Here is a 27,067-nt window from a genome sequence, read left to right on the forward strand (position 1 = left end):
CTCAAAAGCATACAAGAAAAACACAAATTCCCAAGTGCGCTAAAGTGAAAAGTAACAAAAAAAATTCTTCCAGCATTAATTTCGTAGGAATGTAGCCACTTGGACAGTACCCTAACCCTCCCCTGCCCCCCACCCTAACCCTTTCTGGTGGTGCCTAACCCTCCCGGATGGTGCCTAACCCTAACCCTCCCTTCCATGCTTCCTAAACCTAACACCCCCCCCCCCCCCGCTTGGTGCCTAACCTTAACATCCCCTTCTAAGTACCTAACCATACCTTTTTTTCTTTTTAAATTGTCTATTCTTTACTGAAAATTTTCAATATGGAAAAAGAAAAAAAAGAGTCCTATACAGTAGGGGTGTGAAGCCTTGAACCGGAGGTGTGGCACAATCTTAAATTAGCATTGTCTGCACAGCCGGCTCCTCCCCCTTCACATCCCTCCTCCCTCAGTTTGAAGAATTGTGACTGAGAGAATAGGACATGACACTATAGCACATGGCGAGGAACTGAACCGTACAACATATCAAACAGCGGCCAAGAACTCTTAACCGAATAACAAACGCTGTTTGTACGAACTGATTAAAACAAGAACTTGGAACACAGTAGGTTGACAGCACCGAGGCGGGCGTCCAGTGTCCCCTAGAGGATTCAGAGAAATGGATTTATTGGTAAGTACCAAAATCCTCTTTTCTCTTTCATCCACTAGGGGACACTGGAGTCCTATACAGTAGGGGACATCCCAAAGTTTTCCCCCAGGGAGGGAGTGCTGTCGGTGGCCTGCAAAACTAAATGTCCGAACTTAGATTCTCCGGACGCAAAAGTATCAAACTTGTAAAATCTTGCGAACGTGTGGGCTGAAGACCACGTCGCCGCTCTGCAAAGTTGAGTAGTGGAAGCACCTCATACTACTGATCGGGTAGTATGAGCACCCGTCTGAACCGGAACCTGTTTGCCACAGGAAATATAAGCCTGCCGAATGGCAAGTCTTATCCATCTGGACAAAGTCTGTTTAGAGGCCGGCCAACCCTTCTTTGGCCCATCATAAAGAACAAACAAATGGTCCGACTTTCTGAAGGACGACGTAACTGTACGTATACCCGTAAAGCTCGGACAACATCCAATGACACGCCCTCATCTGTGAGAACCTGGAAAGACGGGACCACTATTGGCTGGTTTACATGAAACCCCGACACCACCTTCGGAAGGAAGTCTGCTCTTGTACGGAGTTCCGCCCTATCCTCATGAAAAACTAAGAAAGGGCTCTTACAGGATAAAGCTCCCAACTCAGAAACCCGCCTAGCCGAAGCCAAGGCCAGTAATAACGTGACCTTCCAATAAATATATTTCAGGTCTGTACTTGTCAACGGCTCAAAGGTCGGTGACTTCAAATATTCTAACACCAAACCTAAGTCCCATGGTGCCGTGGGAGGGCGAAAAGGGGGTTGAATCCTCAGAACCTTTTGTAAAAAGGTTTGAATCTCTGGCAAGGATGCTAGCCGCTGTTGGAAAAGGATGGAGAGCGCTGAAATCTGAACCTTCAAAGAGCCCAGTCTGAGTCCTCCTTCTAGACCGGCCTGAAGGAACAATAGAAGTCGCGATAAATGGAAATCTGATGAGTTCCATCCCCGTTCCTGACACCAAGCCATGTACCGTCTCCAAATCTTGTAGTAGTGCCTGGCTGTGACCGGCTTCCTAGCGGCAATCATTGTAGGAATGGCCGTTCATGGGATCCCTCTGTCTCTTAAGATCCGGGTTTCAATAGCCACGCCGTCAAACCCATCCTGTTTAGGTCGGGGTGCAGGAACGGTCCCTGAGATAGCAGTTCCTCTCTCTGAGGTAACCTCCAAGGATCCTCCGCCAGTAACCCTCGCAGGTCGGTATACCAAATCCTGCGGGGCCAGTCTGGTGCGATTAGAATAACCCACACTCGTTCCCGCTTTACTCTTTTCAGAACCCTGGGTATGAGTGGGAATGGTGGAAATATGTAAACCCTTCTGTAACACCACGGAAGTGTCAATGCGTCCACTCCTTCTGCTGCTGGATCTCGAGTTCTTGACACATATCTGGGCAGTTGATGGTTTTGTCGAGACGCCATTAGGTCCACCTAAGGTAGACCCCATCTTCTCACAATCATGTTGAAAATCCGTGGATGAAGGCACCACTCCCCCGGATGCATGTCCTGGCGACTGAGGTAATCTGCTTCCCAGTTCTCCACACCTGGAATGAACACTGCGCAGAGAATGATGTCTCGTCTTTCTGCCCACAACAAGATTTTGGGGCCTCCTTTAACGCCATCCTGCTCTTTGTTCCTCCTTGACAGTTTATGTAAGCCGTCGTCGTGACATTGTCTGACTGAATCCTGATGTTTTGATTCATGACTAGGTCTTCTGCTAAGAGAAGAGCATTGTAGACTCCTCTTTGTTCGAGGATATTTATGGGTAATTTGCTTTCCTGTAGCGTCCATCGTCCCTGAAACTGATGGTCGTCTAGGACGGCTCCCCAACCTCTGAGACTGGCGTCCGTCGTCAAGATCTTCCAATCCCAAATGCCGCATTTCTTGCCGGCTGTAAGGTTCTTGTGTAAAGACCACCATATCAAGGAGACCCTTACTTGTGGTTGAAGTCGAATTCTCCGATGGAGAAGCCAGTGTGAGCCTGCTCCCTGAGCAATGAGGTTCATTTGGAATGGTCGTGAATGAAGTCTGCCGTACTGGAGAGCTTCGAACGACGCCACCATCTTCCCGAGAAGTTTCACACAGAGGTGCAGAGAAACGGTCTGCGTCCTCAGTACTTGAGCCACTAATCTCTGTAGGTCCTGTACCTTGTTCTCTGGTAGGAACACACGTAATAGGACCGTGTCCAAGATGAGACCGAGGAATTGAATCCGTTGAGTCGGTATGAGGTTGGACTTTTTGAAATTTAAAATCCATCCATGTTGAATTAGAAATTGATGGGATGTCTGAACATCCTTGATCAGTCGATTCTGAGATGGAGCTTTGATCAGTAAATCATCCAGATAAAGTATAATCGTGACCCCCAACAGTCTTAGTCCTGCCACCATGATCGCCATGATCTTTGTGAGAATTCTTGGGGCTGACGCTAGACCGAACGGCAAGGCCCGGAATTGATAGTGCTCCGCCACCAGTGCGAACCGCAAGTAAGCCTGGTGAGGAGTCCAGATTGGGATATGCAGATATGCATCCTTTATGTCCATGGATACCATGAACTTGCTTGGTTCTAAGCCTGCAATAACTGATTGGATTGATTCCATCTTGAATCTGTAGACTCTTAAAAACTGGTTGAAAACTTTTAAATTGAGAATTGGTCTGACCGTCCCGTCTGGTTTTGGCACGACAAAAAGATTGGAATAGAACCCTATTGCTCTCTGAGAAGCGGGAACCGGAATAATGACCTCTGCTTGTAGTAATTTTTGAATTGCTGCCCGTAGTGCCCTTGCTTTTTGAGGGCACTGAGGCAATCCTGTTGTAAAAAACTGACTGTGAGGCCTCTGTTGAAATTCCAGTTTGTATCCCTGAGAGATTAAGTTGTTCACCCAAAGCTCTGGTGAGGTTTTGGCCCAGATGTCCTGAAAACCTTCCAGTCGGCCGCCCAACAAGGGTGACCCCAGGTGAGCTGGGAGGCCGTCATGCCACGGTCTTGTCAGCAGGTTTATCCTGCTTTCTGGTTGCTGCTTGCGAGCGGCCTCTACCTCTGCCCCCGCGTGCTTGTGTACCGAAACCTCTACCTCGGGCTCGAAAGGACTGTGATCTAAATGAAGTAAACGATGGTCCTGAATACCCTCTCCTAGTTTGTGGAGCGGTTCTCGTATAAGGAGTAGGCGGAAAAGTGGACTTCCCCGCTGTAGCCTGCGAAATCCACTTGTCCAACTCTGGTCTGAACAGCATTTCACCCCCAAAGGGGATGGATTCTACCGCCTTTTTGGTGTCAGAGTCTCCTTGCCATTCTCTGAGCCATAAAATCCTCCTAGCCGATATGGCCGATGCAGATATGCGCGATGCTATTCTGCTAATATCCTTAGAAGCCTGACACAAGTATGTAGCAGATTCTCGAATGTGTTCCGCCAACTGTGTAATCTCTTCTAAGCTATTTTCCTCCTCAATAGCTTGTACAATACGGCCGGACCATGCACCCATGGCCTTGTTGACCCAAGCACAGATGATCGCAGGTCTCTGTGCTGCACCTGCTGCTACAAATATTGATTTTAACGCAGTCTCAACTTTACGGTCGGACGCATCCTTTAAAGTAGTTACGTTAGGAATTGGCAAGATTGTCTTCTTTGACAACCTTCCTAGTGAAGCATCCACTACCGATGGGTTTTCCCACTTGTCCATTACACCCTTAGGTAGGGGGTAAGTTACCTGAAAACGTTTCGGAAATTGAAAACGTTTGTCAGGTTGTTTCCAAGCCTCCTCCATCTGAGACTGGAGGGATTTAGAAATGGGGAACGCTGCTGAACACGGCTTCTGGGATTCGAACAAATCGAAATCCTCCGGCTCCCGGACTTCCTCTTCCTTAAAGCTTAGGATGTCCTTAACCGCGTCAATTAAGGAATCCAGACCAGCGATCGCCGAGTCTTCTTCAGGAAAATCGGCGTCTAGGTTAGGTTCAATAAACTCACCTTCTTCCGTATCCAAAACTCTCTTCCTCCTCAGTTTCTGGTATAATAGGAAGAGTTCTTTTAACAGCCTTGCACACACTCGTTTCTGCGTGTGCGGGCGGTGTTAACTTAATGAGAAATTCCTCCATTGTCTTTGAGAATCCCGCAGCCCATTCTGATTGCTGCTTGCGGGATTCTGCCATTTCCTTGGAGATTCTATTGGCAAGGTTGTCTTCCCAAGCCTTAGGCAGAGCACTGCTCCCAGGTTGAGCGTCCTTGTCTAAGCAGGAGTCGCACACCCCGGAGCTGCCAACCCGCGTGCTCTTCTTGTTACATTTCGTACAAACATAGCAGGTCTTTGAGGTCTTAGTAGCCTTAGACATGTTGTTTTTCTTTTTAAAACCCCTTACCAGGGTATTACGCAGCGCTTTCACCCTTTAAACTAGGAAGAGAAAGACTGGGAGATGACGGAAGCAAAGGTATTGGACCCGGCTGGAATTAGGAGTCCACTTTTCTATAAAAAATAAACAGGTCAATAAAAAAAATAAAAAAAACAGCCGACTCTCAACCCTCACACCCCAACTGTAAATCAGCTACGATGTTAGAGTTGGCTTGCTTCTGTGTATTTTCTCCGGGATCTTTGAACAGACGTCCCTTGAAAATATAATTTGTAAAGTTTGTTTAATTTTCAGGAGATCCTCATATTGTATATATACACATTTCCCCAGCAGAGGGAGCTGTTTCCTAACTCTCTCTATTATCTTGTGCCTGTACTATCCAGGACGAGCAGCAGGGGGAGTTATTTCTTCTGTACACTACTGGTGGGGGAAGGGGAGCGCCAAAACGAGCAAACATGATCCCCACTATGTAAGTTCATATGATGTGGTTCTCTGGGTGCTGCTTGTTTTTAACATTGATCACCCCCTCTACCGCCACACAGCGCGCTCTGGACCCGCCGGCTGGCGCGCACGCGACGGGTCCGTCTTCCGCAGCGGTGCCGTGCTCCTCTCCGCACGTGAGTCACCGCATTTGCAGATCGCCCAGGGGCCGCCGGCTGGCGCGCGCGACGGGTCCGTCTCCCGTAGCGGCGCCTGTTCTCCGCTCTGCTCTGATCTTGCTGTGCAGCGCGCCGCTTCCGCCGCCCCCCCTGCTACAGGGAAGACAGGCTGAGTCCCGCGCCGCACTAAGTCTCCCACGCGCCGCCATGCCCTTCCTCCCTGATTAGCTGTATAAAAGGAAGTTTTAGACAATATTCGCAGTAGAGGTTTTATAAAGAGAGGAAAATAAAATAAAAAAATAAAAAATAAATATCCTTTCTAACTGGATCCCTAGCCTAAGCTTGTACCAGTACTCACTATTTGCTGATTTGAGGATCTCCTGTGGAGAGATGCAGGTCCCTTCAATAGGGATCTTTGTCTCTCTGATCTTAGGCAGCTTTGTCCCCCCTTTATTAGGGTTACGCAGCCCCTTTTAGATTTTCAGTCAGGAGCTCAAGTGCTCCACGTATTGTGCCTCCGGCACAATTCTTCAAACTGAGGGAGGAGGGATGTGAAGGGGGAGGAGCCGGCTGTGCAGACAATGCTAATTTAAGATTGTGCCACACCTCCGGTTCAAGGCTTCACACCCCTACTGTATAGGACTCCAGTGTCCCCTAGTGGATGAAAGAGAAACAGACATTAAACTGTAACAATTACATTATGTCATCCACCACTTGGTTATACAACCATACTAGCCCCATACATTAGTGACTAGAACAACCTTTCATTAGAATTCGTATAATAAGAAATATACATACAGCACTTGTCCATTCGACACTGAATAATCAGTGCATGTTACCATATACCAGCAGACCTATGTGCATATATACAGACATTCCTCTGTGAAGGAATATAGTAAACCAAAAGAGGAGAAAAGAAAAAAGGAAAGATGCTTGAAATAAAAAAAAGGGATATCAGAATCAATATTGATATGTCACAACGTGCCCCATGTGATACAAGTGCACACATAATTACACTGTTGCTGCATCTCCTGTCCCTCTTCCCAACCCTGAGTCACACCATCTATCCCATTTAACATGGAATTTATGTATAGCATTCCGTTTTTTAAACATATGTTTTTCATGCCTGACTACGTTATCCACCAAAGCCCTCAATTTATATATCACCGGGGAATAGTTGTACACCACACTCGCGCTATTATGACCTTGGCTAATGTGGTGAGACAAAGGACATACTGGTAGAGCACTAAGGAATGTGTCTCCTCAAGATCTAAACCAAACATACATATTCTTGTATTAAAACTAGGCAAAGAGGGAGCCGTCTGCAAGACATCTCTCCATACTTCCTCCCAAAAGGAGAGTACTATGGGGCATTCCCACAATAAATGCCAAAATCCAGCATTTTCCAATCTGCACATAGGCCAGAAGGAATTATCTTAAAGACTGGCCCTTGACATAGACACAGGTGTATGATATACTCTATGAAAAATATAGGAATATACTTGTTGATAACGGACACAAGGAGTAGTATACCTAAGGGATCCTAAAATCTGAATCCAGTGCTCGTTTGATAACGGGCCTATATCAGTTTTCCATTTCAATTTCAGAGGGTCATTCCGGTTCGGAAACAAATTATCATTAATCTGGGCATAGATACTAGAAACATGACCTCTGGTACCCAAACTCACAAATATTGATTTAACGGGTGAGGATATCACCACAGGGTCTGTGCGTATAAAGTGAGATTGGATCGCACGTCTTAAGGCCTGTACACACTGGCCGATATATGGGCCGTTCTCTTGAACGGCCGATATATCGCAGGACCGTTGGCCAGTGTGTACTGCCGATACGTCTGTGAACGACGTCGCGTCGTCCCTGCAGCACAGCCGACGGACAATATATCTAATGATATATTGGTGCGTCGCTGTGTGTGTACGGCAGTCGGCCGACCGCCCCCGTACACATGCTGCGGCGGCCGGCTGTGATTGACAGCTGAGCTGGGCGGCCCGCCCTCCAAGTTCATGACGTCAGTCCCCGACGGATCGGGCAGTGTGTATGCTCAACACACTGCCCGATCCGTCCAAAGATATATCTGCAGATCAATTGATCTGCAGATATATCTATTAGTGTGTACCCACCTTTAGTTGTAAATAACGAAAAAATGCACTATTAGGAAAACTAAACTCACTGTAGCTGATGAAATGATTTAAACGTTCCTTCACTTTATAATTAACCTAAAGTATTAACGCCCTTCAACAACCATATATTGTCTGTAGAAATTTTAAGCAGTTCGGAATATGAAGTATTGTGCCAAAGGGGGGAATCCGCGTCATAACCAGACCACTAAAAAAAGTATGAGCATATCGCCAAATGAATAGAGCTTGCTGAAGCAAAGGAGGCAGACCAGAGGCAGACATTCCAGAAAGTAATAAAAGTAAAGGAGAGAAGAAGGGCCCCACCTGCTCACCCAGAGAGCCCACCAAAGTCAACTCAGCAGTGTCCTTTACCCAATTAACTAAATGCGCCAGTTGAGCCGCAATATAATAGACCCTAAGATTGGGAAGACCAAGTCCTCCAGATGTTTTGGATTTGTATTAAGTTTTAATAGAGATTCTTGCCAGCCTATTGCCCCATACGAATGATGATAAAAATGCAGTACTCTCAATAGTAGAGAATACTGTTTTGGAAATATATACTGGAGAGTGCGTGATACAGCTTGAAAATTGATACAGCCTAAGACAGATAGAGGCAGTTTTTTTCACACATGAGTTTTCATCTTAAAACCCGCTGTTATGGGAGCAATATTTGGAGACACATAGGGGTCATTCCGAGCTAGCAGTTTTTAGCAGCCGTGCAAACACTATGCCACCACCCACTGGGAGTTTATTTTAGCTTAGCAGAAGTGCAAACATTTTTGTGTCATTTCAGAGTAGCTCAAAACCTACTCAGCGCTTGTGATCACTTCAGACTATTCAATTCCAGATTTGACATCACACACCCGCCCAGCGTTCGCCCAGCCACGCCTGCATTTTCCCTGGCACGCCTGTGTTTTTCCGAACACTCCCTGAAAACGGTCAGTTGCCACCCAGAAACGGCCACTTCATGTCACCCAGAATTGAAGTAATGACTAAATTTAATCTGAGTGCTATAATTTTAGCCAATACTTTGATATCTGTGGTCATACGTGAAATAGGCCAATATGACTCTGGCAGAGTGGGGTCCATTCCCGTCTTAGCTAACACAACAATAATTGCTTCACACATAGAAGGAGAAATTGATCCTTGCTCATATGAGTTAAACATATCTAGCAAATAAGGAACAAAAAAGTCCTTAAATTTTCTGTACACTTCCACAGGAATTCCATCGCATCCAGGAGCTTTAGAGGCTGGAAACAAGGAAATTGCTGCCGCAAACTCCTCCAATGTAAATGGAGCATCGAGAATATATACAGCTTCTTGAGGCAAACGTGGCAATGCAATTTGGTCCAAATAATTCTGAAGTTGCTCGTTTGTATATGCAACCTGGGAAGTGTACAGACGAGATTAGTAACTACAAAACACCTCTGAAATCTCCTCCCAGAATAACACAACCGTCCTTGGGAATTTTGCATGCTTTGGACTATATTAGCAGTAGACTCTTCCCTTGCCAGATAAGCTGAGTAACTGCCTCCTACTTCAGCCTGGAAATATTGCTCATGTTTAGAAAATAGCAACCTATGTCTGGATTTTTCAAAAAGTTTTTCTGTCTACTCACTCTGCACATCCAGCTACAGTCCCCTATCAATACATGAATGAGAGAGGAGATACTGAGCCTCCAAGTGCTGACATAATCTTTCAAGACGAGACTCCTCCTTCCTATTAAACAATTTAATATCAGAAATATGTTTAATGAAGGCACCCCTAATTTAGGCCTTAAAAGCGTCATGTCTAAATAAAAGGTCTGGATGCGTAGAGTTATCGGACTGAAACCTCTTCCAATCAGCAATTAAGTCTGAGCGAGTAGGCATTAAGGTCAACCAGAAAGAATTAAGTTTCCAAAATTTTGTTCCCTTGGCCTGGAGCGTTTGTAACGTAAGAAGCATAGGAGAGTGATCTGAAATTCCTCTAGACAAATAGGCAACCTCCACTATATCCGAAGACAATTCTGGCAAAATTAAAACCAAATTTATCCATGACATAGTATGTAAAGAAGTGGAATAACATGAATATTGAGCAACAGAGGGATTATGATATCTCTATTTATCCACCCACCCCAATTCTGCAACTAAATGAGCAAATGTAGTTGGAGAGGGAGTATGAGAAACTGACATAACAGTACCCACCTAACCATACCTTTCCCATCCCTACACCCTATCCCCCCTTCTAATGCCTAAACCTAACCCCCTCCCCCCTTCCCGCAACAAGACACAAGGGATTCCGGCTGTTGGTACTTTGACGCCGGGATCCTGAGCTCCATCTGTATTTTGATGCCGGTACAATATCCCCGGTCAGGATTCTGTAATTGGTATTTGACCGCCGGGACCCCGTCCGACGGCATTGTAACTACATTCCATAAACTATATATATATATATAAAACAAAAAATCAACCCTAATATCTTGCGCTATACCTCTAGTCTCAAACCAACAAGAAATACCCTGTCAGATAAGGTATTAAAAGTAGATTACAAATAGAAATGGATTCTCGTGGGAGCCAATATGCCTTTTGTATGACAATAATTAAAAGTTTTTATTGTACAGAAACAAACGATATTTATCCTAAGCGTTCGTTATTGACACAACCTTCTAAAATTTCATATAAAACAATATTACAATCTTATACATAAATTACAGTTGGATGTGAGGATTTTACAGCCAGGTGATCACAGTCAGAACTCGAAATGGATGTATCTCCAACCAGATGCTTGTGATAAGGACTTTGTTAACTAGACGTTGCAAAACCCAACGCGTTTCGTCCGTTAGGACTTCATCAGGGGTTTGGAATCAGTTCTTATAGTAGGAGTGATTACCATTGATTAGAAAGGTTTAGAATATCCAATGATTACATCCAATCACATATTCAATTCGATAAATATAATATCTAGATAGACTTCAAAAATATATATATATAAATTTGGTTGAAATTAGATGATGTTACGTTCCCTATTTTCAATCAAGAATGGTGGAACCTTATAGTCTACCTCTGTTTATACATGTCACCAAACAGAGAACTTAGGAAAATTTCAAATCCTGAACGAAACTATTCCCTATTTTCAATCAAGAATGGTGGAACCTTATAGTCTACCTCTGTTTATACATGTCACCAAACAGAGGACTTAGGAAAAATTTCAAATCCTGAATGATACTATTCCTTTTTACAGGAACAAGTGCAACCTCACTGAATACCAACTACAGAAACGTTTGGTGACATGTATAAACAGAGGTAGACTATAAGGTTCCACCATTCTTGATTGAAAATAGGGAATAGTTTCGTTCAGGATTTGAAATTTTCCTAAGTTCTCTGTTTGGTGACATGTATAAACAGAGGTAGACTATAAGGTTCCACCATTCTTGATTGAAAATAGGGAATGTAACATCATCTAATTTCAACCAAATTTATATTTTTTTTTTTGAAGTCTATCTAGATATTATATTTATCGAATTGAATATGTGATTGGATGTAATCATTGGATATTCTAAACCTTTCTAATCAATGGTAATCACTCCTACTATAAGAACTGATTCCAAACCCCCGATGAAGTCCTAACGGACAAAACGCGTTCGGTTTTGCAACGTCTGGTTAACAAAGTCCTTATCACAAGCATCTGGTTGGAGATACATCCATTTCGAGTTCTGACTGTGATCACCTGGCTGTAAAATCCTCACATCCAACTGTAATTTATGTATAAGATTGTAATATTGTTTTATATGAATTTTTAGAAGGTTGTGTCAATAACGAACGCTTAGGATAAATATCGTTTGTTTCTGTACAATAAGAAATCTTTTAAGACTATTATTTGTGATTCTTCTATCATATCCTGTAAGTTACAGTAAACCTCCTTGATTTACTCCAAGGCTTCTGCATCCATTTCCTGGTACAAACCCTAGTTTGGGTCCAACAGATTCTCAAAGTCTGACACTCAGACTCCAGTTAAATGTAACCCTTACATACAAAGCCTTAAACCACTCCTCCCCTACCTTCATCTCTCACCACATCTATGTCCATACTCCTTCCTGCCCATGAAGCTCTTCCATCATCTTTTCTCCAACCTGGCTCTTCTCTTCATGCTTACCTCCAAGATTTTGCTCAAAATACCCCCATCCTAAGAAACACACTACTTCAGCCAGTCAAACTAGTTATTATTAAAGCATACCAGCCCTCTTGATAACTCGTCATTGTTCTCCTCTACCACTCCACCATGTATCCTTCCCAGTTTACTTTGCAACTGTTTACCCTTCCCTTTAGTACATAAGACTTTTACAGGCAAGGCCCTCTACCCTCATGTTCTCTCTTTGCACTATCCATGACACCAATTTTTCCAGTTCCTTTTGTGTTTATCTCCTGTACTGAAAATACTGAAAATGCACGTTCTTTAGGTAATACTATAAGAAAACACACAGAAGAAAGAGGTGGTTGTGAGCACGCAGTTTGAGCTACAGTATCTGGCCATTCAACATAAGGCAAGGCAACATTTGATACAATTAATAATTCTGAGGCTAATTTTTAATCTAATGGAAGGATGAATAAGTCTGATGGCACATAAGTGGTCAGGTTGTGGGGCATGGCATAGATTGGGTATCTATTGGTTTGCGTTATGGACTTGCTGTTTGATGGACATATAGAGTTCTAGAGAAGGGTTTCCTTATTATATGTGAGGGTTTAAGTTTTTTACTTAGTCTATTAGTTTACATAAACTAGCTGTGGGATCTTCCTATTTGCAGATTAAAGTTCCTGCTCTCAGCCAGGCTAAGTAGATAATGTACTTGTTTCATATTTGCCCAGTTTTTCTTTTTGTTTTCCTCCTGTAGCTCACTTCTTCTTCCTTTTATTGTAACGTTGTTTTCCATCTTTCCCTGCTCTGTTTTCTGTTTCCACTTTTCTCTTTTTTCTTTCCCCCCTTTTAAAAATTTCCTGCACCTCCCTTTTTAGTTTACGCTCCGTGTCCTAGTATGATTCTGCCAAAATTGTTTGTGCCTCTTCCCTGGCACTTCACTAACTACTCATGCTCCCCACTCCTCTTACAGCATCTCTCATTTAAAGCTGTGTCAGGGGTTGCAGCCTGCTCCAACTAAAGATCCCATAGCCAGAGATTTGTCAGAGGTCACTGCTCCCTGCAATCAGTTTTGGGCCTTCATAAATGCTCTCCATTTCTCTATTTCATAATAGTTGGTCCATGAACACACAGCACTGAACATACTTCCAGTTGCATTCAATGGAGCAATACTAGTCCCCAACCAAACAGCATCTCTGAGCATTCTTTTGCCAACCCTGTCCTGCACTTCCGACTTCCAGCACTGGCTCCTATTGCTCAATAATGGCCATTAAACTCATTATGCAGAGGTGGGCTATGGCTAACAAACTAGCCACATCTGTGAAGCAGGTTTCTGACAGCACCCTCCTGCCGCTGCCCCCTCTCCTGGACCTTTACAGTTTTTGATTCTTCCAATGCATTTTGTAGCCAGAGCTTTTTCCCACTGGACCCCTCTGCTAGCCACCATTGAGGATTGCTGAGGTTTCTAGCACGTGTGATACTAGTGAGCATCAGCTTTTTTTAGGGCATGAGTTTGGGCTCACTTTCTGGGGCAAGCAACAAAAGAACCAAACCACCAAATTAACCAAACAGACTTATGCAGGTAAATACGGGGAGTCTCCAGAGTAAACTTGGTGATGTTGACTGGGATCACTTCCCACACAGATATGGTGCACTGTGCCAAAACTGTGACTATTGTTGCGTGAGGGAATGATTAATATGCTACATGGACATAATTACATTCATGGAGAATACCTAAAAATGCTTTGAAGCAGCTAAGAGGTGCGGGCGAATCGGAAAAGATTCATTTCTTTGTGCACCTCAATGTCATCAAGTACATGCATTTAACTCATGGCATGTATAACAAGTACATGTGGAACAGATGTGCCCACATACAATACATATAGCCTTAATATACTGTATCATGTGGCATGACATCACTATTGCAATCTATTAAATACTGTAGTAAGATCAACCACTTCAGAAAAAAAGGTTTAATGCTGTAATATACAGAACAGTACATTACTGGGTTGGGAAATACTAAAGAAAATATAATTTCTGGCACTGTACTTTAGTTTGAAGACAGTAGCTCACATTCAATCACATATTGTTCTAATGTCAATAAATTGTCTCTGAGATTTCTTTTCAGGGGATTGCCCAATACAGTATATTGAAGTAAAAGTAGATGTGACAATGGCTTGGGCTTTACAATGTTATTCTTACCTGACATCCACGTGGAGTTCAAACTTTGTCTGTGCTTCATGGGTGCAGACGGCTGGTTGGGAGCTGACATTGACGGAAAAGTGGTCATCCGAATGGTCAGGATGACTGTTATAATGCAGATGTGACTGCAAGCAAATAAAGATTCTATTAACAACAATCTAACTACTAATTCATTTCACATTCAATTATTGATCATCATTTTTTAGTTTATTTTGAAAATGAGCTAATGTTTATTTTTATTTTACAAAAAAGTTTGTTATTTTTATAAATGAAGTTCATTTTATTCTTGTAACTCAAAAAAAAAAAGATATGTCCAAAGCTTATAGTCTTTCACAATTAACATCTATCTCTCTATCTATCTATCTATCTATCTATCTATCTATCTATCTATCTATCTATCTATCTATCTATCTATCTATCTATCCATCTATCTATCTATCTATCTATCTATCTATCTATCTATCTATCTATCTATCTATCTATCATCTATAATAAATAAAACATTTTTAAAATGATAATACATATTTCACATAATATTATGAAAAGTAGTAATATATACAATAATATCTTTAAAAATGCAATTTTATAATTATTCCGTATTAATGATAAAACTATTCTACAGTATATAAAGATACCATCAAAAAGAAAATACATAATTAAATTATATTATTAATAATGATGATACAGTATACTCAATATTTTTACAACGTAAACTACAATATATGTGTATCAATTAATATTCTAAAATTGTGAGAGACTGAATGAAGGAGTATATTAAAAGCGTTTAGCCACAGATATGTATTCCCTGGTCTATTAGATAAAGAAGAATCTTTTACAGAGTAGGGTACAAAACATTAAATTCTATTTGTTTTACAGGGAACTTAAAAATGTTAAGCTATTTACAGTTAATGTAACCAATACTGTACAGTATGTATTATTGTTATTAGTAATATGACTATTTTTATTATTATCATCTATTTATATGGTGACACAAAGGTTTAAGATAATATTCTAAATTGTTTTCTTACAACAAAAATCAATTTAGGATATTATCTTAAACAAAAGTCCCGGCTCGGATCTCCATGCCATTTTCGAAATCCAAAACAAGTCTGAACGTCACATTCACACAGGAGTTGGTTTCCATATATGGGGCGCTGCTTGGACTCAGTGCCATTTCCGTCTAGTGCATACTAACGTTAGCTGCGCTATACTCTGCTCTAGGGGTAGTGTGGCTGTGTGTATAAGAGTATCACAGTGCTCTCACAAAGAGCTGTGTATAGTCACTATTTATAGGTGGCACGTGGCTGTATGTTGCGCTAGACTCTGCTATATACTGTGCTGTGCCCAGGCTCACAAGGGGCTGTGTATTGTTACTTTGTAATAGAGGCACGCTGCTGTGTGCTGCATGTCGTGCTAGACTCTGCTGTATATATTGTGCTGTGTCCAGACTCAGTGGGCTGTGTCTATAGTCACTGTGTATAGGGGGCTTGCTGCTGTATGCTGCGCTAGACGTTGTTGTCAATTGTACTGTTTGGTGCACTTTGTTAACGTGCATCTATAAGCCCTGTGATTCCATGCAGTTTGAATTGGGCTGCAAGTTCAAAAGCAGAAAAATAAAAATATACTGTATATTGTTTAGCTGGTACTGTTTAGTGCGCTTTATCCTATTGTACTGTGTTTACATGCATCTATAAGCCCTGCAATTCCACGCAGTTTGAACCGTGCTGCAAGTTCAAAAGCAGAAAAATAAAAATAAAATATGTATACATTTTTATTGTTATGTTTGCACTGTTTGGTTGACTTTACCCTATTGTGCTGTGTTCACAGGTATCTATAAACCCTGTGGTTCAACAACGTTTGAACTGGGCTGCAAGTTCAAAAGCAAAAAAAGGAAATATATTTCTATTGTTTTGTGTGCTATGTTTTGTGCGCTTTACCCTATTACGCTCTGTTCATGTACATCTATAAGGCCTGTGATTCCATGCAGTTTGAATCAGGCTGCAAGTTCAAAAGCAAGGGGGGGGGGGATATAAATATATATATATATATATATATATATATATATATACTGTATATATATATATATATATATATATATATATACACATATATATATATATATATATATATATAGTTCTATTGTTTTGTTTGCACTATTTGGTGCGCTTTACCCTATTACATAATGTTCACATGCATCTATAAGCCCTGCGATTCCACACAGTTTTACCCGGGCTGCAAGTTATATATATATATATATATATATATATATATATCTTTTTTTTTTTTAATTGTTTTATTTGCACTGTTTGGTGTGTTTTACCCTAGGGCACTTTGTTCAAAGCCCTGCGACTCCACACAGTGATCTGCGAATTGAAAAATGGATAACGACCAGTTTACAGAAGATGAACCAAGTACTGTCACAGCAGCTGCTGCCACCAGTCATGATGATGACACTAGTCACTAAACGTCATCTACTAAATTCGATGCTCAAGGGAAGACAACAATGGTGGTCATTCCGAGTTGTTCGCTCGCAAGGCGATTTTAGCAGAGTTGCTCACGCTAAGCCGCCGCCTACTGGGAGTGAATCTTAGCATCTTAAAATTGCGAACGATGTATTCGCAATATTGGGATTACAAACTTCTTAGCAGTTTCAGAGTAGCTTCAGACTTACTCGGCATCTGCGATCAGTTCAGTGCTTGTCGTTCCTGGTTTGACGTCACAAACACACCCAGCGTTCGCCCAGACACTCCCCCGTTTCTCCGGCCACTCCTGCGTTTTTTCCGGAAACGGTAGCGTTTTTTCCCACACGCCCATAAAACGGCCTGTTTCCGCCCAGAAACACCCATTTCCTGTCAATCACACTACGATCGCCTGAGCGATGAAAAAGCCGTGAGTAAAAATCCCAACTTCATAGCAAATTTACTTGGCGCAGTCGCAGTGCGGACATTGCGCATGCGCACTAAGCGGAAAATCACTGCGATGCGATGAAATTTACCGAGCGAACAACTCGGAATGACCACCAATATACAGTTGTGAAGAAAAAACACATGTAATAAAGGGAAATGACCAATGACCAATACAGTCTTAGTTGCTCAGAAAAGACAATATTTTACTTACTTGTAAATAGACACAGCCTTTTCCAGTGGCAGTTACTGTATATTCCCCAGGGAATTCTGGCAGGTCTACTGTCTGCACAAGACCACTATTATCTTTGTCCACATGAATTTCTTTGTGGAACCCGGATTTTGACTCAACTGTAACCGTTGCATCTCCCTTCTTGTGGTGAGTGGCCTTGGCATATTTGGCAAGAGCTTGAATACCTACTGTAGAGTCCTACAAAACAAAATTGATAAGTTTTTAATGATAAAGAGCATAGGCCAGTGATGGCTAACCTTGACACTCCAGTTGTTGTTGAACTACATATCCCAGCATGCCCTGCTACAGTTTTGTTATTTGTCCATGCTAAAACTGATGCAGGGCATGCTGGGATGTGTAGTTCAACAACAGCTGGAGTGTCAAGGTTAGCCATCACTGGCATAAGCCTATCTGAAATTAACTATGCTTTTGTGAATTTAATATTTGATAATTATTTTGACCATAACAGGAGATGCATTGGCCTTGGGCTTAATAGACATAGGGGTACATTTACTAAGCAGTGATAAGAGCGGAGAAGTGAGCCAGTGGAGAAGTTGCCCATGGCAACCAATCAGCACTAAAGTAACATCTATAATTTGCATACTATAAAATGATACAGAACTGTTGATTGGTTGATGGGGAAATATCTCCACTGGCTCACTTCTCCATTCTTATCACTGCTTAGTAAATGTACCCATAATACTCTAAATACATTGTCACCATACGCTTTGAATTTTAATTTTGATCTGGTTTAATTTTACAATTTTAAGTATGTTACCTCCTTAAAGCATTTGCCTTTAACAATATTTTCCTTTTATTACCTTTTATTAGATATTTTATATAGATATTTTAATGTTGCTGTACTTATTTTTACTTGGCATATAAAATACAATAGTATAATCTAAGTACCATAAATAAGTATATTAGGACTGTTTTAACATGAATTAATGTTATTTTTTACGTTACATTTTATCACAATTCATCTGAAATGTTAAGAACAGTCTTAAGGCCCCCAAACATCTGCAGTGTATTGTTACAGTACCCCAATTTCACCTGCCCCTGGGTCGGTGGATTGGGAATTTTAAACAAGTTGCCGCTGCCTGTTATGCCCCATGTCCTCCTAGCCGGCTCTTCACTGTGGAATTACTGGGAGGGAGGCGTGGCTATGCTGAGTCTGCTGGGACAACCCCGCCTCCTCCCAGTACTACATATGTGAAGAGCCGGGCGAGCTAGGAGGACACGGGGCATAGCAGGCAGCGTCAGCGCACTGATTTTACAGCATGAGTCGCATGGAGGTAAGCGCCGCTCACACGCACTGGGGGAGTGCGGAGGTTTGGCGGGAAGCGCCAAAATGTAATTTTTACTATGCCCCCCCAACCTTAAAACATTCCAGCACCCCTGATGTCTACTAATTACTCATTTTGCTTTTTTATTGTGTTCTTTTGATTTGAAATTGTTTTGTTTAATAAACTGCATTAGAATAAATAAGGAATTTATTTATAAAATATTGACCAGCACTGTAAAGGTGGGTACACACTGATAGATATACCTGCAGATCAATTGATCGGCAGATATATCTATGGACGGATCGAGCAGTGTGCTGTGCATACACACTGCCCGATCCGTCGGGGACTGACGTCATGAACTGGATGGGTGTGTTCATACGCCCGCCATTTCAGATGTCAATCACCAGCGTCCACTGCAGCATGTGTACGGGCGGCTGACTGGTCACCCGTACACACACAGCAATGCACCAATATATCGGTAGATATACTGGCCGTCAGCTGTGCTGCGGGGCCAACGCAATATGTCTGTGAACGACTGAGTTCACAGACATATTGCCCGTACAGACTGGCCGTCGGACCCGCGATATATCATCCGTTTAATAGAACCTTTAGTTATTCTATTTCTTTACCGTAACATTGTGTATAAGATACACCCTTCTTTATAGTAATACAAGTACTCTCCTTTTTCACTATTTAACAACATTTATAGAGGCAGAACAGAAAATTCAGTGTAAAATCTGGAGACTGATGTGTGTGCCACCACCAGTATAAGATAGATTTTGGCATATATAGTATCTAAGATGTGTAACCTGAGACGAGTAGAATCCTCCCCATGGATTTTGCTGTGTTAGAAGATAACGGACGATGTCTGCGCTCTCTTCAACATCTTTCTGTGCGGTTGTTTTTTCAGAAAGCAAAGCCAGAATTACATAGGCAGATGTCTCAATGTCTACACGGTGGTATATGTGTGTTTCCCAATGCTTAAATCCTTCTATGGAGATTCACAATGAAAATAAGAATAATGGGAGAAATCAATGCTCATTTGATTTATGGATAATAATAGAAAATAATTTTTTAACATTAAGGGGGGGTATGCAATTAGCCTCACGGTTTATTCCACGACTCGATGTCATCAAACATCCCCAATGCTTTTCAACTACTTAGCCTTTTTTCCCAGCACCTAAAAATCAGGATTCACGTGCGGAAACCCACTGATTCTATGGAATCAATGTTTTTTCCTTGCATGCAAACCCAATTTTGTCCTTTTCCACGGAATTTACCTCACAGCTCATGGAGCTGCAAAGTTCTATATCACTGCGGGAACTTGCGCACGGGGTAATCCTCGGTAATTGGATTCCCCTTGGCATGGTTGATTGAGCAGGGTTTAATTGAATACCCCCCTAAGATTGCCAAATTCTAGAACTGCTGGATTAAAAGATGTTCACGGATAACATAAATGCACTGAATGCCCTTGTTATTTATACAAGTAATGTGAGTTTGGGATACACTGTGCTTCAATAACTACTTTCTCAGGTTTGTATAGTAATTTTATGCCCATATATTATTATCCTGAAGATGCCCATAAAAGATAACAGATGTAGCTATGCTCATCTCTGCTGCAACACGGCTTGCTGCATGGCATGCCAGGCTAAACCTATTCGCAGCCAGTGATCGCTCCATTCACTCCTAATAGAATAAATGGAGCAATCACCGCCTTCGATTAGTCATGGACTGGCCCGCCATACAGCATGGCTACATCTGTACACTGGCATTGTCATTATCAGTCCCATTTATGACCACCATTCACAACTTTAAATTTCTCAGGGTTGGTTGATGGGGCAACTTCTCCACTGGCTCACTTCTCCGCTCTTATCACCGCTTAGTAAATGTCCCCCTCAGTCTCTCTGCAACTTCCTTCTCCATCAACAACACACGCAAACACACGCACACACACACACACACACACACACACACACACACACACACACACACACACATCATTCCTTTGCCAGAACTGAGCCACAGACAATAACAAATGATTTATTGTCTTGTATATCTTAAATACTCTGTTACTCCTCGCACCTTTCTTTATGGCAGTCTTGTCCAAATGCTTCAGCGCCTCCTGTCTTAGTTCACTGTCTCCTGCCAGAGTGAAGGCATAGGCCAGAAGAGCCTGGGTATAGGGAGACGTAATGCTGTGTGCTTCTTTCCTTAAACATTTCAATGCATTCTCCACAATGCTTCCCTAAACAGAGAACATTGTCATTAGGGGCAAAGTGGGAAAAGGAAGAGAGAAACGGTTAAAAAGCTTCCCCCAGAAATAGACGGCAGAAAGGGTAATTATTTAGTGTAGTGGTTTCTAATACTAACACAATGGGGGGAATTCAAATGTGTGAAAAGTCGGTTGGGTGTCTGTTTTTTCCTGTCTATTGTACATGGAGGACACAGTGCCTGCTGTATGGAATAGGGCTCACTTGAACAAGCCAAAGGGGGAGGAGAGAAGGTGCACAGTGCCTGCTGTTCGGTACAGGGTTTGGGTTGGGAAGGAGGGGGTTGCATGGTACTGTCTGCAGCCAGCACACAAATATCTGCATCAGGATCAGCATCACCTCGGCATCTTGTCCTCCCAGCACCGCTGCTCTAGACTGGTGGTGCCTGGGCCAGGATGCAGTGAGGCAGCGGCAGTGTTAGAACTGGCTCTCCGAGGGGCCTTCCTGTGTTGGGGATCAGGTATGCTGGAAGGAGGTGACTGTCACAAAACTAGATGGAATCTAGAAAACTAGACTTATCGATCACGGGGGGAAATTGCGTGATTTTTTCAAACTAGTCAGAGAGACCGGTTTTGGCAGTTTTTCGGCATGTGGGAGCAAATGGCTGATTATCGTTTGCTCCCACACACTAGACGATTATCTTTCCAACCAGCCAACTAGTTGACTGGTTAGAACAAACTGGTTCTGGTGCATGGCCAGCAAAACTGTCAAGTTACAGGATGTGCAAAAGGCTGATTGGTTACTATAAGCAACTACTCCACTTTCTCCAACATTCTATATAAAAAAGGAGTTGTTATTCATGTAGGTGCAAATTGGAGGATTATTCCCTATAGTTATACAAACAGAAACATGGAAACAAAGGGCGAGATGTAATGAAATCCGTGCAGGATGCCGGCTGAACTCAGACTTTTTTTTAAAGGGACAATCCTGTATAAGGCATGATTTAGCCTTGTACATAGGGGGTAATTCAGAGTTGATCGCAGCAGCAAATTTGTTAGCAGTTAGGCAAAACCATGTGCACTGCAGGGGGGGCAGATATAACATTTGCAGAGAGAGTTTGATCTGGGTGGGTTATTTTGTTTCTGTGCAGGGTAAATACTGGCTGCTTTATGTTTACACTGCAATTTAGATTTCAGTTTGAACACATCCCACCCAAATCTAACTCTCCCTGAAGATGTTATATCTGCCTCCCCACCCCCCCTGCAGTGCACATGGTTTTGCCCAACTGCTAACAAATTTGCTGCTGCGATCAGGTCTGAATTACCCCTTTAAAAAAACATCAAAGTTCGGTCACCATCGTTCACGACCGCTGAACTCGGACTTCATTACATCCCGGCCAAAGAATTTAATGGCAGATTAGAACCACTTGACCCATCTGGGTGCAGTCATCACAATGTGGTCTTACAAACGCATTAGTAATATCTAATTTCTTAGATATATTCTAAATATATTAAATATTAACAAATGGCAACCTTTCACATAAGCACAAGCCTCAGCATGATCAGGGATATTCTTTTGCTATATCTAAACAAGGGGAACAGACACATATTTTACATTTCGCTGCCAGTCATGGGAAGTTAGTGTCATATCAATCACTTGGTTGACATATTTCCATTTTCTGTTCAGCTGTCTTTTGCTTTTCTAATACAAGGATCTGCATCAATAAAATTCCATGAAATAAGATCACTTACATTGCAGACCACGTGATGCTCCAGCAGTGAGATAACGACGTAGGCTGTATTCGCAACTATATTTTCTGCCTATAGGGAATTGGAAAAAGCAGACTGATCTCTGACCGATATTCAAATAATAACATTGTATCAAATAATAACTGTATGTTATAATGGTATGTGGATAATAATAATAATGTCAACTGGAGATCACTGTAATGTGGAATACTCTGACCTGTTCATTGTAATGTGATACAATATGAACCACCCGGAGGGCACTACTGTATAATGTTATATAATCTGAACTGAAGGGCACTATAATGTGGCATAATCTAACCATCTGTTTGTAATGTGATGCAATATAAACTGGAAGGCATTATAAAGTTACATAATATAAACTGGGGTATTATAATATGGAACAATTTGAACTGAAGGCATCACAGTGTGGCATTATATGATCAGGGAGCACTGAAATGTGGCATAATATGAACTGGGGACACTGTATACCATAATGTAAATGGGGGCATGTTACATAATGTATACTGGCAGCGTAACAATGTGACAAAGGGTAAACTAGTGAACTATTATGGTTCATAAAATAAACTAGGTCACAACTATGAGGCATAACATTAATTAGGGCACTACTGTGGTTCTGAAAGAACTAGGACACTATTATGGGGCAAAAAAAGTAACAACTCATAAGAGGTGTCTCTCTAGAAGCATTGGGACAGGGCCATCTACAAAATGTTGCTACGCCCAGGGATGTGCGTTGAGGTAAATGGCTGAGGAAGCTCTGGCTTCCAGAGCCAGATTTACACACAATATATTAGCCCAAGGATCCATGTGGGCATTATACAAAGGTGCAGCAGTATATACTGCTGGAAATGTGGTGAGTTTTGATCAGATATGTGCGGACAAGGTAGGCGCCATAGACATTTTACTCCAGGGTATGGCCCTATTACAATAATACAAAGAAGATATTTTTAATATATTCTTTGTATTTTTCATCTACTTTATATAGTCAAAACTCCGGTATATAAATTAGTATGACAGGAAAGGATCCGCCTCACCAGCCTCATTTCACTGCACGTCACTGGCTACGCCCCTGACTATAGTAGCATAAAATAAAAATATGGCTATAGGTCACTCTAGTTTTGTTACATTGTTTGCAAATAAGAACATACCATGTATATATATTTTAAGTCTTTCTAACGCATTTGAAATAGTGTGCTTATGGTTTGATATTCTTTTTTTCTTATTACAATGGGCACCATTATATATTACCTAGTTCTTTAATAGAGCCAACTGCCAGTAATAAAATCGACATCAGAACATTGTGGATTGTGCTCATGTTTCATGCAATCAGAATCCCAGTGAAACATGTAATAGATCTGTACATACCTCTAGATCATTATTAAAGTAATGAACCGATTCGTTAAAACAACCATTTGGTAACTGTTTATTCTGTAGCCATGTCACAGCTTGCTGAATGATGGTCTGATCTATGGGGATGAAGTCCTGAGCATTGCTAAGAGTCTTTAATACTAACGCTGTGATCCTGCAACAGGGTTTAAAAATACTGGTTAGTAGCAGTCAAATAAATCCATCATGAATCATGATATACTAAACAGGTGATAGATCAAGAGTAAACTTGTAATATATTTTTAAATAAAAAAATCTCTGTAATATATGTAATATGTATAGCTGCTATGTAGAAGGAAGAGTAAAAGTAGATAATAGTTTTGATGCACATGAAAAGGTTTTAATTTTTTTCTATGGGCGGGATGTATCAAGCATCACATTTTGCATAGGATATATCCCGCCTCTTACTGCATGCATAGAAGTGCATGCACACAGCGTCTATTCACCGCTGCTCTGCAAGGTGAATTAATCAGATAAGAAGTTAGTGATGGTTGCGTGCTAGTTGCGTGGTGAAAGCTGATCACAATTCATCGCTTTTCTCCCTTATTCATCTGCAATTTGTTTAAAGCCCATGTGCTCCTGAAATTTTATTTAAAGTTTGCAAATTTAGAGATTTGTTAAAGTCCAAGCCACACATCAAAGCTCATTATATTAACATGCCATATTTGAAACTGTACTCTCAATATTAACAATTTACAGCTGGAGACCACTTTCACTGTTGAGATAGTGGTACTTCAGGTCAGCCCATTTCTTTTTATTACATATGGCCTAATTCAGACCTGATCACAGCAGCAAATTTGTTAATGGACAAAGCCATGTGCACTGCAGGGGGTGGGGTTGCAAATATAACATGTGCAGAGAGAGTTAGATTTTGGTGGGGTGTGTTAAAACTGATATCTAAATTGCAGTGTAAAAATAAATAGGAAGTTTGGGATAATGGAGAAAGGGGAAAAATGTCTTCTGCACTAGAACAAATGCTTTATAATTGGTTATGGAGCCACATTTGTTAATATGGACAAATAGTCATTCAGTACAGGTGGGGGTGCTGCCCTAGACATTTTATACTGTAAGATACTGAAGGAAAAGAAAAAAAAAAGAGTTGTCTTTTTTGTTTTTCACAGTAGAAGATAAAAAAATAAAAAAATTACTTTTATTAGTATACAATAAAAGTTAACTGGTAAGTGATATAACAGACATAAAAGTGATAATGTGAAAAAATAATAACATTAAAGCAAAATTTAAAAACGTGCTAAGTTGTCCTGTTCCTGTATCTTCAGAGGTTCTACAGATATTATATTGTTGTATGTTCCAATGTAACACAATAAATTACAATATCCAGTTCCTGTGTCTCAGTTTTGTTTTGATCCTTCTTTGCACATGCAATCCAGACTGCTAACAGTGTAATCAATTTCAGTATCCAGTTCCTGTGTCTCAATTGTGTTTTAATCCTGCTTTACACATGCAATCCGGGCTGCTATAGTGCATACAAAACACACCACACAAATTGAGTAACAATAAATTTTGATGTTTTGTAGCGTAGAATCTAGTTTTGTAGCATTGTGTCATAGTGTCATCACGCACGGCACAGTAAAGGTCCTCTCCACGAAGGGAAACTAGAAGTCATTTCTTCTACATATTATATTACACATGGAATATTAAGGATTTCAATCAATGGATGAGATGACTGAGTGATTAATAGAAACCTATAATGGTATAATCGGAGAACAACACTGGCCCATGGATACTGCGATTTATAATCTGCACAGCAGATGTGATTTATAACAGCTGAGTGATAGTGAAGTCTCTATAGCTGATGATGAGATAGTTTCATATTAAATAGCCATCCATCCATTCCAACCGTGTGTATGCTATGTGGTATTGCAATTGTAAAATACCTGAGAGGAGTATCATTCTCACTTAGTACAAAACATCAAAATGTATTGTTACTCAATTTGTGTGGTGTGTTTTGTATGCACTATAGCAGCCCGGATTGCATGTGTAAAGAAAGATTAAAACACAATTGAGACACAGGGACTGGATACTGAAATCCATTACACTGTTAGCAGTCTGGATTGCATGCGCAAAAAAGGATCAAAACAAAGGCCCTCATTCCGAGTTGTTCGCTCGGTATTTTTCATCGCATCGCAGTGAAAATCCGCTTAGTACGCATGCGCAATGTTCGCACTGCGACTGCGCCAAGTAACTTTACTATGAAGAAAGTATTTTTACTCACGGCTTTTTCTTCGCTCCGGCGATCGTAATGTGATTGACAGGAAATGGGTGTTACTGGGCGGATACACGGCGTTTCAGGGGCGTGTGGCTGAAAACGCTACCGTTTCCGGAAAAAACGCAGGAGTGGCCGGGGAAACGGTGGGAGTGCCTGGGCGAACGCTGGGTGTGTTTGTGACGTCAACCAGGAACGACAAGCACTGAAATGATCGCACAGGCAGAGTAAGTCTGGAGCTACTCTGAAACTGCTAACTCGTTTGTAATCGCAATATTGCGCGTACGTCGGTCGCAATTTTAAGAAGCTAAGATTCACTCCCAGTAGGCGGCGGCTTAGCGTGTGTAACTCTGCTGCATTCGCCTTGCGAGCGAACAACTCGGAATGAGGGCCAAAATTGAGACACAGCAACTGGATATTGGTGGTCATTCCGAGTTGTTCGCTCGGTATTTTTCTTCACATCGCAGCGATTTTCCGCTTATTGCGCATGCACAATGTTCGCACTGCGACTGCTCCAAGTAAATTTGCTATGCAGTTAGGTATTTTACTCACAGCTTTTTCATCGTTCTGGTGATCGTAATGTGATTGACAGGAAGTGGGTGTTTCTGGGCGGAAACTGGCCGTTTTATGGGTGTGTGTGAAAAAACGCTACCGTTTCTGGGAAAAACGCGGGAGTGGCTGGAGAAACGGGGGAGTGTCTTGGCGAACACTGGGTGTGTTTGTGACGTCAAACCAGGAACGACAAGCACTGAACTGATCGCAGATGCCGAGTAAGTGTGGAGCTACTCAGAAACTGCTAAGAGAGGTCTAATCGCAATATTGCGAATCCGTCGGTCGCAATTTTAAGAAGCTAAGATTCACTCCCAGTAGGCAGCGACTTAGCGTGAGCAAATCTGCTAAAAGCAGCTTGTGAGCGAACAACTCGGAATGAGGGCCATTGTCATTTATTATGTTACATTGGAACATACAACAATATAATATCTATAGAACCTCTGAAG

At 41.7% G+C, this 27,067-nt stretch overlaps 1 protein-coding gene across 1 annotated transcript in view; it reads right to left on the reverse strand.

The window, feature by feature from the left end:
• Positions 1-8,686: 8,686 nt before the first annotated feature.
• The window catches only part of LOC135057412 (alpha-2-macroglobulin-like), a 139,014-nt gene continuing 120,633 nt past the window's right edge, over positions 8,687-27,067 (reverse strand). The window contains exons 25-33 of the mRNA XM_063963302.1: positions 23,804-23,981; positions 20,566-20,728; positions 19,293-19,474; positions 17,180-17,395; positions 14,063-14,187; positions 13,007-13,110; positions 12,087-12,191; positions 9,366-9,466; positions 8,687-9,133 (exon numbers count right to left, since the gene is read on the reverse strand). Of these exons, the coding sequence (XP_063819372.1) occupies positions 8,687-9,133; positions 9,366-9,466; positions 12,087-12,191; positions 13,007-13,110; positions 14,063-14,187; positions 17,180-17,395; positions 19,293-19,474; positions 20,566-20,728; positions 23,804-23,981 (1,621 nt within the window). The remainder of the gene's footprint in view (positions 9,134-9,365; positions 9,467-12,086; positions 12,192-13,006; positions 13,111-14,062; positions 14,188-17,179; positions 17,396-19,292; positions 19,475-20,565; positions 20,729-23,803; positions 23,982-27,067) is intronic.

The sequence above is a fragment of the Pseudophryne corroboree genome, chromosome 3 (genome assembly GCF_028390025.1).
Source record: "Pseudophryne corroboree isolate aPseCor3 chromosome 3, aPseCor3.hap2, whole genome shotgun sequence".
Taxonomy (NCBI): Eukaryota; Metazoa; Chordata; class Amphibia; order Anura; family Myobatrachidae; genus Pseudophryne; species Pseudophryne corroboree.